A 16,353-nucleotide genomic window follows, 5' to 3' on the forward strand; every position below is an offset into this window, starting at 1 on the left:
AGAGAAAAAAGAGATTACTGCTGAATGATTTTAATTGGATCCTTTTCACCAAACTTCTGAAAAATCAAAAATGACAAAATTAGATAAATAGGACTCCCCTGGATAGTAGAGGCCAGAAGAAAAGGTGGATTATTTAATAATACAATACAATTTCAAGGCAACTTGACTACCAGTTCCAGTTTACAATATAGGGTACCGAGGATACAGACTACATTTGCCAGCCCGCGGCACAGCTAAGCACAGCCCACTGGACTAAGGTCTGGCCAATGGGGTGAACTTTCAGGAGGTGTCCCTAAAAGGAGGCTTATCTTCCACGCTTCCTCCTTCTACCAACTGGGATGCAGAAGTGAGAGCTGATGGCCAGTGCTCAGAGAATCATACCGAACCTGGAGGGAGTAGTAAGGAAGGCAACGATGGCCTCCTGTTGTCCCCATACCTGGGCTGCTCACCTGCAAAGCCCTTTAGGGGAGAGAGATAACATTCTATCTTTTGAAAGCTACTTTTGGGGGCTTATTTGCTTTTGTTTCTTTTTCACACTTCAATACTCACCCTAATTATTACAGATCCCCATCCACCAATTTCACGCAAATGGAAAAAAGAATTTAAATCCTCTGCATGAAGAGGCTCATTTTCTGAGGCGAACAGATGCCCTGAACACATAGCGTTGAGCTCCTTCACCATCAGAAGAGGCCGTATTTGGATCTGCATCTAAAGGTTCCAAAAGTCTTGGCAGGACCTACGAGGACCAAGGTGGAATTCCAGCATTTCCTTACGGAACAAATGTCAACAGTGGGATCTGCCGTGCATAGAACGAAACACGATGCTCTGAAAAGCTATTAACGCACGTTTCTATTATTCCCTTAAGAAGTCTTCCTTTCATGATGAATTTTGAATTATACACCATTCACCAGAAATTGGTCATACAAGTGAAGCATTTAACAACAAGATGTTGAAACAGCGTCTTTATATTGAAAAAATGTGAGAAGAAGGAATTACTTAATAATTGTATTGGAGAGGGTGTGTGGAGGCTGGTTCTGCCAGATTCATTTTCTGAAAGTTTTCTAAAGAAGTAACAGGGCCAATAAGAACTTTCCTCCTAATTAAAGCTCTGCTTCTATCTCAGTCTTAACAAGATTATGGAAATCAGTGTGGGGATGTCAGAATTTTCACAGAGCGGCCTGGGGCTGCACTGTTAACTCATCTTTCCAAAGGCTGCGTAGACAGCACATCACATGTCAGACCTCTTGAGCTGGGTGGCCGCATCCCTTAGGAAGGATCCCTTACAAGGATCCCTTCTGTGCCTGAATGTTCATCAATGAGCTCACGTGAGGTGGGTATGACAAACACCGTTCTTTAACAAAGAACTTGGACACGAGAGAACTCCCGACAGGTGGCTTGCTATTACCAGTAAGAATCACGTGTATCGAGCATCATGTCGATGACACGAACACGCAGACTTTAAACGTGTTATTTGTGGGTATGATTCTTAGTCTCACTTCACAGATGAGGAAGCTAACGCCTGAGAAGATTAAAGAACGCATCAACTATCATAGAGATCATTCTTGGTCTCCACCCCATTCTCCTTCCCCAAAGAAGAAAATACCCGCTTTATCACTTCCCGCCAGCCAGATGGCCCTCGGTTAGAAATTGGATTTTGGGTGTTCAGACATGTCTAGGGACAAAGGCTTCTGGAAGTTACATTGCTATTAACAGGCTGTCCGCATCGGTCCTTTGGATCTGCAGACCAGCGAGTGGACCAGTGGCATTTAAGTGAAATAGATGCTTTTTGCACCTCCTGATCCTGTTTTCCAGAAGGGATGGGAAAAGCAAGGTTGCAGGGGTGAAGTCAGTACAGAGAGTCATGCCATGAGCCAGTTCTGCTGCAATGAGCTAAGATGTGTAGACAGAAAAACACTATTCTTATTTTGATTTATAATAGTTCACTAATCACCGTGTATTTGGCATGCTCTTGATGCCAGAACTAAACAGCGTCTTCTGGCTACATAGCACTCCCCTCCCACCTTCACGATTAAGGCTGTGAAGTGGTAAGACGGGGGTCAAGGGATAGAGTAAGTGAGTGGGACTTGGCGGCAGCCTGGCAGAGACCCCCCAGGCCTCCTGTGGTGCATGATCCTGGCTCTTACCTCGCCCACCATCTTCACATCTTCCCGCCCATACCAATCAGGCTCATAGACTTCGTGCAGCGACTCGGTGAGCTTCATGGAGGCTTCTTGCATGGCTGGTGTTGGAGAGAAAACAACTCTTGTTGGATATTAATTGGTGAGGTGCCTATTCCTCTTTCCCCTACTTTTATTTTTTTTAATATTTATTTATCTTGAGAGAGAGAAAGAGAGAGAGGAAGAGCAGGGGAGAGGGGGGGAGAGAGAGAGAGAGAGAGAGAGAGAGAGAGAGAGAGAGAGAATCCCAAGCAGGATCTGTGCCGTCAGCAGACAGCCTGATGTGGGGCTCGATCCCACAAACCCTGAGATTATGACCTGAGCCAAAAGCAAGAGTCGGATGCTCAACCAACTGGGCCACCCCGGTACCCCTCCCCTACTTTTCTAAGAGAAGAATACCTTGACTACCCACTAATCTTTTAAGGAAAAACTGTGAAGGCATGACTGTTACTTTCGACTGTATTCACAACTTCCCGGGAGGGTCTCCTACTGACCCGATTACATTGTGCGTTTCTCATTATTTACATGGTAATGACTGATACAGAGCCTTGAAAAAAATCAACAAGGTGTCCTATTCTGAAAACAACAAGAGTAACGTGTTCTATCACGTGTGCGGTCACTTACGAAGTGGCACGGAACCATAAATACACAGGACACCCAGAATACTGGCCCATAAAACTACAGAGTTCCAAAATTAAAATTAATCCTAAATGGCTTTAAATATAAGAAATAAAGACCATCTATAGAAGCAGGTTGAAGCAAAATTAACAGGATTCTAGGGCCTCCCAGCTGAAAGTGGTTGAAGTGGCCTAAACATTTGCAAAAGAAAAAAAGAAAAGTTTTTCTAATGTTACTAGAAGCTACACATACAGTTTTAAACCAGAACGCTCAGAAAGCTTGGAGTTCTTAAGTCTACGGGTCACAATGCTCGTTAGACATGGCTTTGGTGTGTTGCATAAATATGGCTGTTAAATAATAGGAAAGATATAAAGTAACATAAAGTATCACCAAGTCTGTTCCACTCTCCGATCTGCTCCTCCTTCCAAACAGGGAGGGCACAGTGTGGACTATGTAGAGACAGCGCAAGGCCCAGAACAGTCCAAAGTGCGTTCATTGACTGTAGGTGTCCCCTGTGGCAACAAGCCCTCCCTACCAGCTGGAAGCTGAGACCTGTCCTGGCTGGCATCTTGGCCTTTGTCACTAGGGGATATGAAAAAGAGCTGGCTAAGAGGAGAAAAGAGGAAAGTCAGAGTGCAATCATTAGAAATGAAAAGCATCCCTTGGGGTGCCTAGGTGGCTCAGTCAGTTAAGCCTCCAACTTAGGCTCAGGTCATGATCTTGCAATTCGTGAGTTTGAGCCCCGCATTGGGCTCTGTGCTGACAGCTTGGATCCTGGAGCCTGCTTCTAATTCTGCGTCTCCCTCTCCCTCTGCTCCTCCCCCACTTGTGCTCTGTCTCTCTCTCTCTCTCTCTCCCCAAAATAAATAAACATTAAAAAATTTTTATAAAAAAAAAATGAAAAGCATCCCATAAACTTAATGCCAATGACTCCATGATGGAAAGTTTTCTATGAGACTGAAAGCTGCCACAATCTAGACTCAACTACATGCTTGTTGGATTTAAGGGAGCCGATTCTGGGTTGAACCATGAGAAAAGGACAAAATAAAAGATGTTCGAAGTGACAGAAGTGTATCCTTGAAGAGTATGTGCAAAAGTCAACATGGTATTTCACAGTATGTTTTCCCTCTAGGTTATAGAACCACCCCCTACCCGCCTTCCCCAGATAAGCTGCAGGTAACAGATTTGGTCTTTGCAAGCGACAAGTTTGAAGGTTTCAGGGCAACATGAAGTATGATAGCCTACAACCCTGTCTCCACAAGGGACGTCACCGAGCACACTAAAGGATGCCCTTTACAACACACCGTACAGCCTACACCAGCTGAAACAACTTGGTGACCAAAAGATGAAACTCCAGAGGTGACACCATGAAGTTATGTAGGTGGAGAGACAGCCAAAAAATAATGCAAACACCTGCACGTGTCCTCTAGCACACTCCGAGTGCAAGCCAGGGAGAATGTTTCTTCTTGTTCATGTGGCCGCTGCTGACGAGTGACAGTATCTCCAGCGTCCACATTCGCCCCTCCCCAAGTAAAAGCAAGCCTCTACTAAGAAATGAACCCCTCGGGGCGCCTGGGTGGCTCAGTCGGGTTAAGCGTCTGACTTCGGCTCAGGTCATGATCTCACGGTTCGTGGGTTTGATCCCTGTGCCGGGCTCTGTGCTGACAGCTCAGAGCTTAGAGCCTGCTTTGGATTCTGTGTCTCCCTCTCTCTCTGCCCCTTCCCCACTTGCACTCTCTCTCCCTGTCTCTCAAAGGTGAATAAATGTAAAAAAAATTTTTTTAAGTGTACCCCTCAAAAATTAGTGACTAGTTGATACCATTCTATAATTCAGATGCCAAAGCCTTCTCTGAAGTTTTCTCTTAAATCTTTGTCTTAGGTCTGATGGAAATTATAAACAGCTGTGTAGATAGGGTCTCAAAGTTTCAAGGGGAAGAAAAAGAAATGATGGGGTTGCAGGTCAAATAACCTTTGTGGTGAAAAATAAAACTGTGAATGTAAGCTTAAAATAAAATTATATAAGACCTTACTCATTGAGGCTAAAAGCACAATGTTGCAGTAAATATGTCTCCCAGCAGCCAAAAATAACTGCTAATTGCTGTGTGGATAAGTAGTGATGGAGAATTTGGAAAGAATCCATTTTGACATAGAAATTGTTTCTAGAACACTCCATGGGAAGTACTTGGATGGATACATAAGGAATGCCATTCTTATGGCAGAGATTTTGGGGATTTAGAACCTACTCTGCTGACAGAGCATAAGAGAAAAATTAAAAAGCTAAAACCCAAGTCCCCTTCAAAGTAGCTTGGCGACATCAAAGCAAAGTAGATGCTAAATGCTACCTCTGGCATTTAATAATATCTATATCCAGTATTTTCTTAAAATATTAGAGATCTCCAAAAGTGCAAGATGGGCACCCAATATCATACACAGAATTATTATTCTACTATTGGGTAGGAACCACTTCCCTTGCTTTAAAATTTTGGACTTTCTCCAAGGCATTTACTGCAACATCCTCTCTCTTTCCCTTTGCCACCAAATTTGTGAGCATCTATTTTCAACCTCTAAGATTGGATGCAGAGATTACACTGCTACAAGAGTCCTCCTTGTACAGCCTGAGGGTGTATATTCTAGTTAAAAATACCATCAGTTAAACTACATTATGACAATAACCAGCAGCAGCTATAAACCATCACAGGAGTATCTAAAATATTGTATCTGGCAGTTTGGCCTATTATTTAGAAGGGAGCTGTTTAGGAAGTCAGCAGTTGGCTCTGAGGAAAACAGGAGAGGAAGCCTTTCTTCCAGAGACTTAAGAAGGAGTGCAAATATAGAAGCAGGAGTCGGGGGTGGAAGGGGGAAGGCAGATTGTGAGATAGCTCAAGGACAGTCAACTCTACCACTGGGTCATGCTTACACATGATAAGCCACGTACAACTAAAAATATTGATGACACCAGCTGGGCCATGCTCCATTTAGAGGAAGATCTGGTGTGTTCATCGCCCCTGCGTCTGGCCTCCACTGCCACCCACAGAGCGGTGACTCCCAATTCCAAATCCCTACTGGACATCTCCTCCGGGATATGCTGATACTTCACGCTTCACATGCCCAAAACCAACTCTGAACTTCCTGTCAAAACCTGTTCCTATTCCTTTTCCCAGTCCTCGTGGATGTCACCCCATGGTCCCAGTTACAAAACTGGGAGTCATCCCAGATTCATCCTCCCAGAGTGAGTGCATCACCAAGGCACATCAATTCGGCCTGATTCTCAAATGAAGCCCTTTGCTTCCATGCCCCCTCTCACTGCCCTAGACTGGACTGGACACCCATCATCGATCATTTGGTGCAGATGAAAGAATCCATGGGAACAGCTGAGCAAAGTACTTAGCTATTTATTTTTAAATACACGCCATAAGCCACAGTAAAAATTCTATGAAATGAGGCTTAGTAAAAACTTACCTCAGTGCCTAGCACAGAAATGCTCAATAAATGCTAGCTATCATCAACATCATTATTAAATACCGGACTAGACTTCTAAGAAGTCTCCTTGCAGCTTTATCCCCTCAAGCTTGAATCCCACAAAACCACAACAACTATTTTTCTAAAATGCTATTCTGATCACATGATTCATTCCCTTGTCTACAATAATGTAATGACTCTCTTCCCTGCGGAGAGAATAAAGCCCCAATATGATATGATGCATAATCACTTGTCTCTACGAACAACTGCCTACCTTTCCACGTCTCATCCCTCTCAGATTCTTGCTTACCCCTCAATGATCCATTTGTTCCCTAAAGAGCCCATGCTTCTTTCTGCCTCCCTGGCCTCTGTACATGTTTCTTCTACCTGGAAGTCCTTCCAACATCAACCTTAGTCTCCAGTGTATCTTATCACTTGATGACTACTTATACTCCCTTCCTGGGTCCATTTACGTCTAGGTTCTTGACCTGGTCTCCTGTCCCTCAGGTAGGAGTCTGTCCTGTTGTGATGCATGCGCTTCTGTTAAAGTATGTATTACTATGCACATTTGGCCCTTTTGTTTATTTAACTTTCTTCCCGTCTCTGCTGCCAGCTCCATGAAAATAGGTACTGTGTCTTGTCATCTCTGCATCTCCACTCCTAGAACAGCATTGAGTCCATAAACAGGGCTCAATGTGATGTGCGCTGCTAAAATGAACAAGAACACCAGATTTACTTTGCAAACCCAAACATCCGCAAAAATAGTACCAACCTACAGAGAAGAATGGCACCCAAAGACCAGTGATAAAATGAAGAGTAACCCAATTTCCCAGAGTCCTCGTGGGAGAGATGTGGAGGGTTTCTGAGAGAAACTGGAGCACCTTATGGACAAGGAACCCAAGGCAGCTGAGAACCTGGTGATGTTCCCACTAATGTCCCTGAGACCAGACGCAGGGGCCATCACTCCCCAGGGCCAGATCTCCCTTCTCGGTAATGCTGCTTGCATTACAGTACAATTAGTTAGCCGGTGTTCTTTTTTGTGAAAGCCAGGAGAGTTGGCCATGAAAGCCCTTTGGAAACCCAAATGATGACCAATTTGATGCCTACCCCTCGTCTTTCTGTGTGTTCCCAAACCCCAAAATGTGCTCCAAGGAACATTAATTCTAAGACTTTGAGAAAAACATTCCACAGCCGAATACCTGGTAAAATGCTGCTCACCCCACAGACCTTCTGGAGATAATATGAACATATTAAGGGCCCTGTAGTAATACACTCTGTAATAGCCTGTTTGAAAATTCATTCCAACCAACCTTGACCAAAGTAATGTAAACACAGGTCTCTTTTACAGAGTATCATTTGTTAACAAAATGTGCTGGGGAAAAGCTGCTGTAAGGTCCTCTCTCCTCCATATGGGGATGCAACCATCAGAAGTGGAAGCAGGACACAGTCTGCAACACTGAAAGGGTGCTTTGATGCTGCACCAACGTCTCTCTGGAGCTGACTCTTCACTCAGTGGAGTCTCCTAGATCACGTTAAGGAAAAGAATTCTTCGCGTCTTAAATGCTTAAAGCAGTGATCTTCCTATTCGGGAAGCAAAACTGACCAAAATATATAGACTTTGGGAAGGAGACTGAATTCACCCATTCATTTAACACATTTATCCACATGAAAAAAAAAAATCATCCAACATAAAGAAAGTCCTGGGCTTGAAATAATCCATGACAGCTTGTGTCCAACAGTAAAAGAAATACCTAGAGTGCCTTCTAGTTTCTGATCGAATTGTTATAAATACCTAGGGTTAATTTTTTTTGAACAGTTAACTATGAGCTCGTGAAAGTTCTCGGAGCCTTACTTTAAAAATGTAAGCCAAGGCTATCATTTATCATATAGCTGTGTCGGCTGGTTACAAAGAGGTAATATGCCCATGCTTAGCACACAGCCTGGCACGCAGAAGTGCTCATTCCATAGTAACAGTATAGTAAGTTACCATTATCCCACTGGAAAGATGAACTCTCATTTGTGAAACCAATGCCCTACTAACAGTCACATAGCCCAGAGCCCAGAGCCTGGATAAGACAGTGGGTAAAAAAAAGCAAGGCTACAACATGGATGTACCTAGAGGGTATTAAGTGAAATAAGACAGTGAGAGAAAGCCAAATACCATATGATTTCACTTATATGTGGAACTGAAGAAAACAAATGAACAAACAAAAGAAAAAAAAAAGACCAAAAAACAGACTCTTAACTATAGAGAACAAACTGGTGGTTGCCAGAGGGGAGGTGGATGGGAGGATGGGGGAAATAGGTGAAGGGGATTGAGAGTACACTTATCGTGGGGCACCTGGGTGGCTCAGTCGTTAGGCGTTCGAATTCGGCTCAGGTCATGACCTTGCGGTCCATGAGTTCAAGCCCCGCATCGGGCTCTGAGCTGTCAGCACAGAGCCCAGAGCCTGTTCAGATTCTGTCTCTCCTCTTTCTGCCCCTCCCTTACTCACACTCTGTCTCTCTCTCTCTCTCTCTCTCTCTCTCAAAAATAAACATTAAAAAAATAGAGTACATTTATCATGATGAAAATTGAGAAATATACAGAATTGTTGAATCACTACATTGTACACCTGGAACTAATATAACACTGTATGTTAATTATACTTCAATTAAAAAAAAAAAAGCAATGCTTTAGGAGACATGTGGACCAGAGAATGTATCTTGGCCCTGTTGGTTAGTAGTTCATGACCTTGGACAAGCTATTTAACCTCTCTGTTCCTCCCTTTTCTTACCTGTAACCCAAAGGCAATACAAGTACCTGCCTCAGAGCTATCATGAGAATTAAAATTATATGCCCACCCTATAAAAGCTTAGATACATTTTAGTTTTAAAAATAAATTTCATGGGGTGCCTGGGTGGCTCAGCCAGTTAAGTGTCCAACTCTTGATCTGTTTGGCTCAGGTTGTGAGACAGCAAGTACCCATCTTGCTTCGCTAACAGCACAGAGCCTGACCCGACTCAGTGCAGGCAGCTGGGCAACGAAGAGCAGGCAGGGACAGAGGATACCTCCCTGCCGCCCTCTTCTCGCCCCACCCACCTCATTCTTTTGCCTTGCATGGCTGAGGCCAGAAACCAATGTCACGGCCTCTCTGTCTCTGCACAGTGACAGGGCTGCAAGTGCAGAAGGTCCCCACAAGTCACAGGTGGTCCAGGGCCTTGATTTCTGATAGCCCTCCATCTGCCTCTGCCACGACTCCTTGCCCCTTCCAGCTGGAGGCCTTGGGTGTGAGTCTGTGAGTGTGCTCCTCTTGGGACATGCTCTCCCTTGAATTGTAAACCAGCTGCAGCTTTTCTTAAACAAGGTCTCAAGCTCACTCGATCTCTCGACACTTCCTAGAAGTCTCTGGTGTGGGAGGCACTTTTTCCTCCTTTCCAGCATCACAGTAGACATCTTTTTTTCTTGTATATTCTGATTATCATTTCAATGGGATTTGGGGAGTGGGTGGAATGAACACCTGTGCTCAAGTACCCATCTTGCCAGAAAGCCAACTGGCTTTGTAATTAACGCTGAATCCTGCCCCTCGTGATGAACAATCTGGGCTTGGGGACATGCAGTAAACAACCCACACACATTTACCTTTGATAGCTGCTAAATATCCTCGGAGTTCTCGCTGAAGCCTGGTACCCTCTGCCTGAAAAACACACAAACACAGAGATGCTAAGCATCTTGTCTATATTTTGCATGGAAACATGCGAGAGGCAGTAAGTCCCAGAGTTTATTATTACCAGAGGCTCATTCTTGAAAGAGCATAAATATGTACACACACAGACTAAAGAAGGCGCCTGTCAGTGTTGATATTTATAGAGATTTTATTCAGCTTAAAAGTAAAGGAAAAGGCAAGTGACATTTTGCTGAGAATGGAAACTATACCCACCAGACGGCCTCCCATATACTCAAGAACTAGCAAGTCCATAAATTTTGACGCATGGAATACGACAGTAGGAGACCGATCACCACTGTTAAATATGGTAGCTATTAGCCACATGAGGCTGACCACTTGCAATGTGGCTGGTCCAAAGAGAAATGTACCGTAAAGTGTAAAATACCAGATTTCAGAGACTTCTTTCAAAAAAAATCAAATTGATATGTTTTATGTCAATTACATGTTAAACTCATAATATTTTGGATATACTGAGTTAAATAAACTGCATTATTGTTTTTGTTTTGAGAGAGAGAGCATGAACAGAGGAGAAGGGCAGGGGAGAGAGAGAGAGAATCATAAGCGACACAGGGCTCAATTCTACTTCTCCAGGATCATGTCCTGAGCTGAAACCAAGAGTTGGATGTTCAAACGATGGGGCCAACCAGGTCCCCCGATAAACTGTATTATTAAAATTAATTTCATGATTTCTTTTCACTTTTAAGATGTGGCCACTAGAAAATTTTAAATTACGTACGTGGATTGCATTATATTATTATTGGACATCACTAAACTAGAGAACCTCTGAAATAATAAATTTTGACATAGAAATCTTTGTTTTGGTTTGGATAAGGCTTAGCAACTCTGAGACTAAGATTACGCTGCAAGGACTGAAGAAATGAGGCAAGGAAGGAGGAGACCCTTGCATGCATGATCAAGCAGTTGCCACAGTGGGCAGCCCAGCCTCAGTGCCACCGGGAGCTCTGGGAGAAAGTATCAAACACCCTTTAGATATCCTAACTGGGGAGCAAGGGAAATGGGACATTCAGCCATCAACTCCTGTCAGTCATTGGTTGAGGGCTGTTCCTTGTGGGGGGGATACAGGAAAAAGTCCTCAGACAAACAGCTGCTCTCGCGAGCAGTAGCAACTAAATCCAGTGGGCTCAGAAAGGGTAGCTACTAGGTCCCTGCAACTGAAAATATTTTTAAAATGTGCATTTTAGCCGCACAACCACTTAACAAACTTGCGGAGAGCTAGCACACAGAATGGCTCCACCTTGATAATTAATAAAACAGCAACTATAGTTTAAGTCTAACTTGATAGTTAAAAATACAGCAACTATCATAACCACATTCAATTCAGCAAGCATGTGTTGGTTAGCGTATAGCAAAAAAAAAAAAAATGTGGGAGGGGAGGAAGTAAAAAGGGGAAAAAACCCTACTTCCTTCAATGATTGCAGTCTAGCGGAGGAACCAAAGTATTGAAATAAAAATTGCATTCCAAAGCAGGTTACATTTAGCTCTGCAGTAACCATTCAAAATATTTGGGAGTACAAAGTAAAGACAAAATGCCCATCATGTGTAAAGATAGATAGTAATTAATACAAAGCAACCGTGGAAAGGAATGTTTAAGACTATGGCTATCTGAAAAGGGCTTCTGGATGAGAACATTCTCCTATATGGGATAGTATGCATGGTGTCTCAATATGGTTTAAAATGAAAACTCTTAAGTTTCCCTTCTCCTGTTGAACCATTCAGAAACATCCTATGAAGGCAAACTGCCATAAGCTAGATCAAAACGAAACAAAACACCTTTCTGGATTTCCAAAACATCAAAGATTAGAGTGGAAAACTATGGGGAATGGGTGAGGAGAATGAAAAGAAAATATTGATGGTCTTGATTTGTATTTCCCTGATGAGTGACGTTGAGCATCTTTTCATGTGCCTGTTGGCCATCCGGATGTCTTCTTTAGAGAAGTGTCTATTCATGTTTTCTGCCCATTTCTTCACTGGGTTATTTGTTTTTCGGGTGTGGAGTTTGGTGAGCTCTTTATAGGTTTTGGATACTAGCCCCCCTTTGTCCGATATGTCATTTGCAAATATCTTTTCCCATTCCGTTGGTTGCCTTTTAGTTTTGTTGGTTGTTTCCTTTGCTGTGCAGAAGCTTTTTATCTTCATAAGGTCCCAGTAATTCATTTTTGCTTTTAATTCCCTTGCCTTTGGGGATGTGTCGAGTAAGAGATTGCTACGGCTGAGGTCAGAGAGGTCTTTTCCTGCTTTCTCCTCTAGGGTTTTGATGGTTTCCTGTCTCACATTCAGGTCCTTTATCCATTTTGAGTTTATTTCTGTGAATGGTGTGAGAAAGTGGTCTAGTTTCAACCTTCTGCATGTTGCCGTCCGGTTCTCCCAGCACCATTTGTTAAAGAGACTGTCTTTTTTCCATTGGATGTTCTTTCCTGCTTTGTCAAAGATGAGTTGGCCATACGTTTGTGGGTCTAGTTCTGGGGTTTCTATTCTATTCCATTGGTCTATGTGTCTGTTTTTGTGCCAATACCATGCTGTCTTGATGATGACAGCTTTGTAGTAGAGGCTAAAGTCTGGGATTGTGATGCCTCCTGCTTTGGTCTTCTTCAAAATTACTTTGGCTATTCGGGGCCTTTTGTGGTTCCATATGAATTTTAGGATTGCTTGTTCTAGTTTCGAGAAGAATGCTGGTGCAATTTTGATTGGGATTGCATTGAATGTGTAGATAGCTTTGGGTAGTATTGACATTTTGACAATATTTATTCTTCCAATCCATGACCAGAGAATGTCTTTCCATTTCTTTATATCTTCTTCAATTACCTTCATAAGCTTTCTATAGTTTTCAGCATACAGACCTTTTACATCACACTCAGATATCACCTCACGCCAGTCAGAGTGGCCAAAATGAACAAATCAGGAGACTATAGATGCTGGAGAGGATGTGGAGAAACGGGAACCCTCCTGCACTGTTGGTGGGAATGCAAATTGGTGCAGCCACTCTGGAAAGCAGTGTGGAGGTTCCTCAGAAAATGAAAAATAGACCTACCCTATGACCCAGCAATAGCACTGCTAGGAATTTACCCAAGGGATACAGGAGTACTGATGCATAGGGGCCCTTGCACCCCGATGTTTATAGCAGCACTCTCAACAATAGCCAAATTATGGAAAGAGCTGAAATGTCCATCAACTGATGAATGGATAAAGAAATTGTGGTTTATATACACAATGGAGTACTACATGGCAATGAGAAAGAACGAAATATGGCCCTTTGTAGCAACGTGGATGGAACTGGAGAGTGTGATGCTAAGTGAAATAAGCCATAAAGAGAGACAGATACCATATGTTTTCACTCTTATGTGGATCCTGAGAAACTTAACAGAAACCCATGGAGGAGGGGAAGGAAAAAAAAAGAGGTTAGAGTGGGAGAGAGCCAAAGCATAAGAGACTCTTAAAAACTGAGAACAAACTGAGGGTTGATGGGGGGTGGGAGGGAGGGGAGGGTGGGTGATGGGTATTGAGGAGGGCAACTTTTGGGATGAGCACTGGATGTTGTATGGAAACCAATTTGACAATAAATTTCATATATTAAAAAAAAAAGAAAAGAAAATATTGATGGTCAACACGTGCATAAATGTAGAGGATGAAGGGGATCCAGGGAAGAAACAGGTGCAGATAGTCCAACATCTCTAACACCACCACAAAAAGAATTTGGGGAAGAAAGAAGTAGGTCTTTCCCACATTGATATCTATTATATGACAAGCACTGTGTCAGATTCTGAGTATATAAGCTGAAAAGATAAGGCTGTGGGAGACTGTATTACTGTCGAATTTACACCTCCTTACCAGACCTGATTTGGGGGAAGATTACACTTCCAGCCCATCAACACTGGCCTTGGCTGCGGGACATGGCCAATTCGATGGGAGCACAAGTGGCATGTCCTACTCCTGAGCAGGTGTCAGAGTCATCACACAGTCCTACCGTTTCTTTCCCCTCTACCCCGAGGCCTGTAACATTCCAGATAGGTGTTGTTTCTCCAGACTGGATCATAGAGGGAAGAGAACTTGAAGCACTACCGCCACTCATATTTTCATGAGCGACAAATAAAGCTCTGTTGCTGGAAGCCACCGAGGTACTACGAGCACAGCATCACCTGCCCTAAATGGCCTGAGAAAAATGGTTCACCATCAATAGCGGAAATGCTGAAAGATGGAGAAGGCTGAAATCTAACAGAAAAAGAAAAAGCCAACAGAGTTAGCAGAAAAGCACTAAAGGCATTTACACAAACATTGCCGAAAGTAAATCCAGTTGGAAGGGTTAAGGACAAAGTGGATGGCTTAGCAAATGGAAGCCCAAGTGCTAGTCAAGTGATAGATAGGTGGATATGAGAGAGCAGCGAGGCCCAGAATCATGCGTCCTAATACAGGGCAGATAATTTAGAGAGAACACCCAAAACCAGACATGTGACTTACCTGGATGGATCCAGACCCAGATCAATCTAAAGCCTACAGCCCTAAAAGGTGCAATTAGGAGGCTCTGAATCCCCTAAGGCCCCCTTTTTCAAAATGGTAAGTGTACACCTTGGGGGTACTTAGTGGTTTGTCTAGGGCACATAGAGCCATGAAATAAACCTAAAATATATCTCTGGAACATCAATTTACTGAGGTTGGAGGGGAGCAAATGGAGAAGAAACCATTCTTTTGTAATCACTAAGCAACCTGTTATGACGTACGATGAAAAACTACAGAGACTAAACACAGAACTCCAAGACGTCTCCTGTTTTTAGCTGTCTGCTTTAGAGCTCTGCTCCGTGGGTCCTTCCCTGCAAGCGTGCAAAGCACTGAGCTAAGGCAGGGCTCATTTCTACCCAGAAGGATGCTCTCCCCTCGGAAGGTAATACAAAGCCTGCCGCAGTAACTGCTGGTTATGAGACGATACAGCCATGCAGGGTATCTGTAAATAGCAAAAAAGTAGCAGGGAAGGGTGTTCTTTTCCCAAATATTTAAGAAACAAAGCACATCAAGTTAATCCCACAATTGCCTCTTCTTTCAGAACAAGAGAGAGAATGAAAGAATTCAGGCTTCACTCCATACGCTGCATTCACCCAGCCGAAGCAATAAACATTTTTTAAAAAATGAAATAAGAGTCCCAGAAGAATTTTTTTAGATATCTAAGAGTGGCAGAAAGTTCAAATTATACACTAATGGCTTAAGCAGATGAGTTCAATTTAAGCAGATAAACTGAAAGGCTTATTTAAATAACTCTTCTTTGCCAATTATTAAAATTCTTAATTTTCCTCCATGATTATTAAGGTTCATAAATCATTTGGTAATAACCCTATCGAATTTCATCTAAAATTCTGCCTGAATCAGAAAGTAAAAGGCTCTGGAGAGAAACTGTTCACCTATAATATGCCACAGAGAAGTTCTTCTGCACAAAACCTATTGCATAATAAAACTTTCTTAATGTCGTTATCCTATGTGAATCACAAAGATGTTTTAAATTAGAAATAAATTCTTACAGCTAAGCTCAGATTTCACTGCATCTGAAATTTGTTCCATATTCCTCTGAAAATTACCATTTCAGTAATTCAGCCTTGAATTATGTATTGCACAGAAAACAAATTCAAAATTCCACAACCTACAACTACATGAGTACATTTTCCCTTCTATTTCTTTATGTCATTCCCTCTAAGGTAAGCTCAAACTATTATTCTAACTTGGGGTCACATTCTCCTCAGGTCTTAAGGTAACATGAGGCCAAGTGAGTCTACTCTCTTTTTTTAATTTTTATTTTTGAGAGAGAAAGAGACAGAGCGTGAGTGAGGAAGGGGCAGAGAGAGAGGGAGACACAGAATCCGAAGCAGGCTCCAGGCTCTGAGCTGTCAGCACAGAGCCAGAGGCAGGGCTCAAACCCACAAACCAAGAGATCATGACCTGAGCTGAAGTTGGACGTTTAACCGACTGAGCCACATAGGTGCCCCTAAGTGCGTCTATTCTAATTAAGTTGTCTGATTGCCAACTAATACTCTTCTTTAGACAAGATCTAAGAAGGACTCACACCTACCAAAGGACCCTGTAGGCATATGGTATAATAACAAAGCTCTGGTGTTAGAGGTTCTTCATTTATTTTTTCAATTGGATCATTTATCAGTGTCAGCAGCTGCTGTTTCTCCAGCCCAGACAATGCCCAGGCCTCACTTTCTTCCCACACAGCCAAGGGAATTGGCTTGCTTTTCCTTCCTCATTAAAGCTACTCCTACCCACGCTCTCCCTTGGGTATCACACTCTTGCAAAGCTAGGGAGAAGGAAGCAGTCTCCATAGTTCCCTTCTGCCAAGCTGTCCTGGAAAACAAGACCAGGTCATTTTGGGTTTCATCATGGAGATAATC

At 43.0% G+C, this 16,353-nt stretch overlaps 1 protein-coding gene across 2 annotated transcripts in view; it reads right to left on the reverse strand.

Moving 5' to 3' along the window:
• The window catches only part of AMPH (amphiphysin), a 248,408-nt gene that overhangs the window by 98,892 nt on the left and 133,163 nt on the right, over nucleotides 1–16,353 (reverse strand). For both annotated transcript variants that reach the window (XM_027071625.2, XM_027071623.2), the window contains exons 3-4: nucleotides 9,877–9,931; nucleotides 2,145–2,239 (exon numbers count right to left, since the gene is read on the reverse strand). In XM_027071625.2, the coding sequence (XP_026927426.2) occupies nucleotides 2,145–2,239; nucleotides 9,877–9,931 (150 nt within the window). The remainder of the gene's footprint in view (nucleotides 1–2,144; nucleotides 2,240–9,876; nucleotides 9,932–16,353) is intronic.

Source organism: Acinonyx jubatus, chromosome A2, assembly GCF_027475565.1.
Source record: "Acinonyx jubatus isolate Ajub_Pintada_27869175 chromosome A2, VMU_Ajub_asm_v1.0, whole genome shotgun sequence".
Lineage (NCBI taxonomy): Eukaryota > Metazoa > Chordata > Mammalia > Carnivora > Felidae > Acinonyx > Acinonyx jubatus.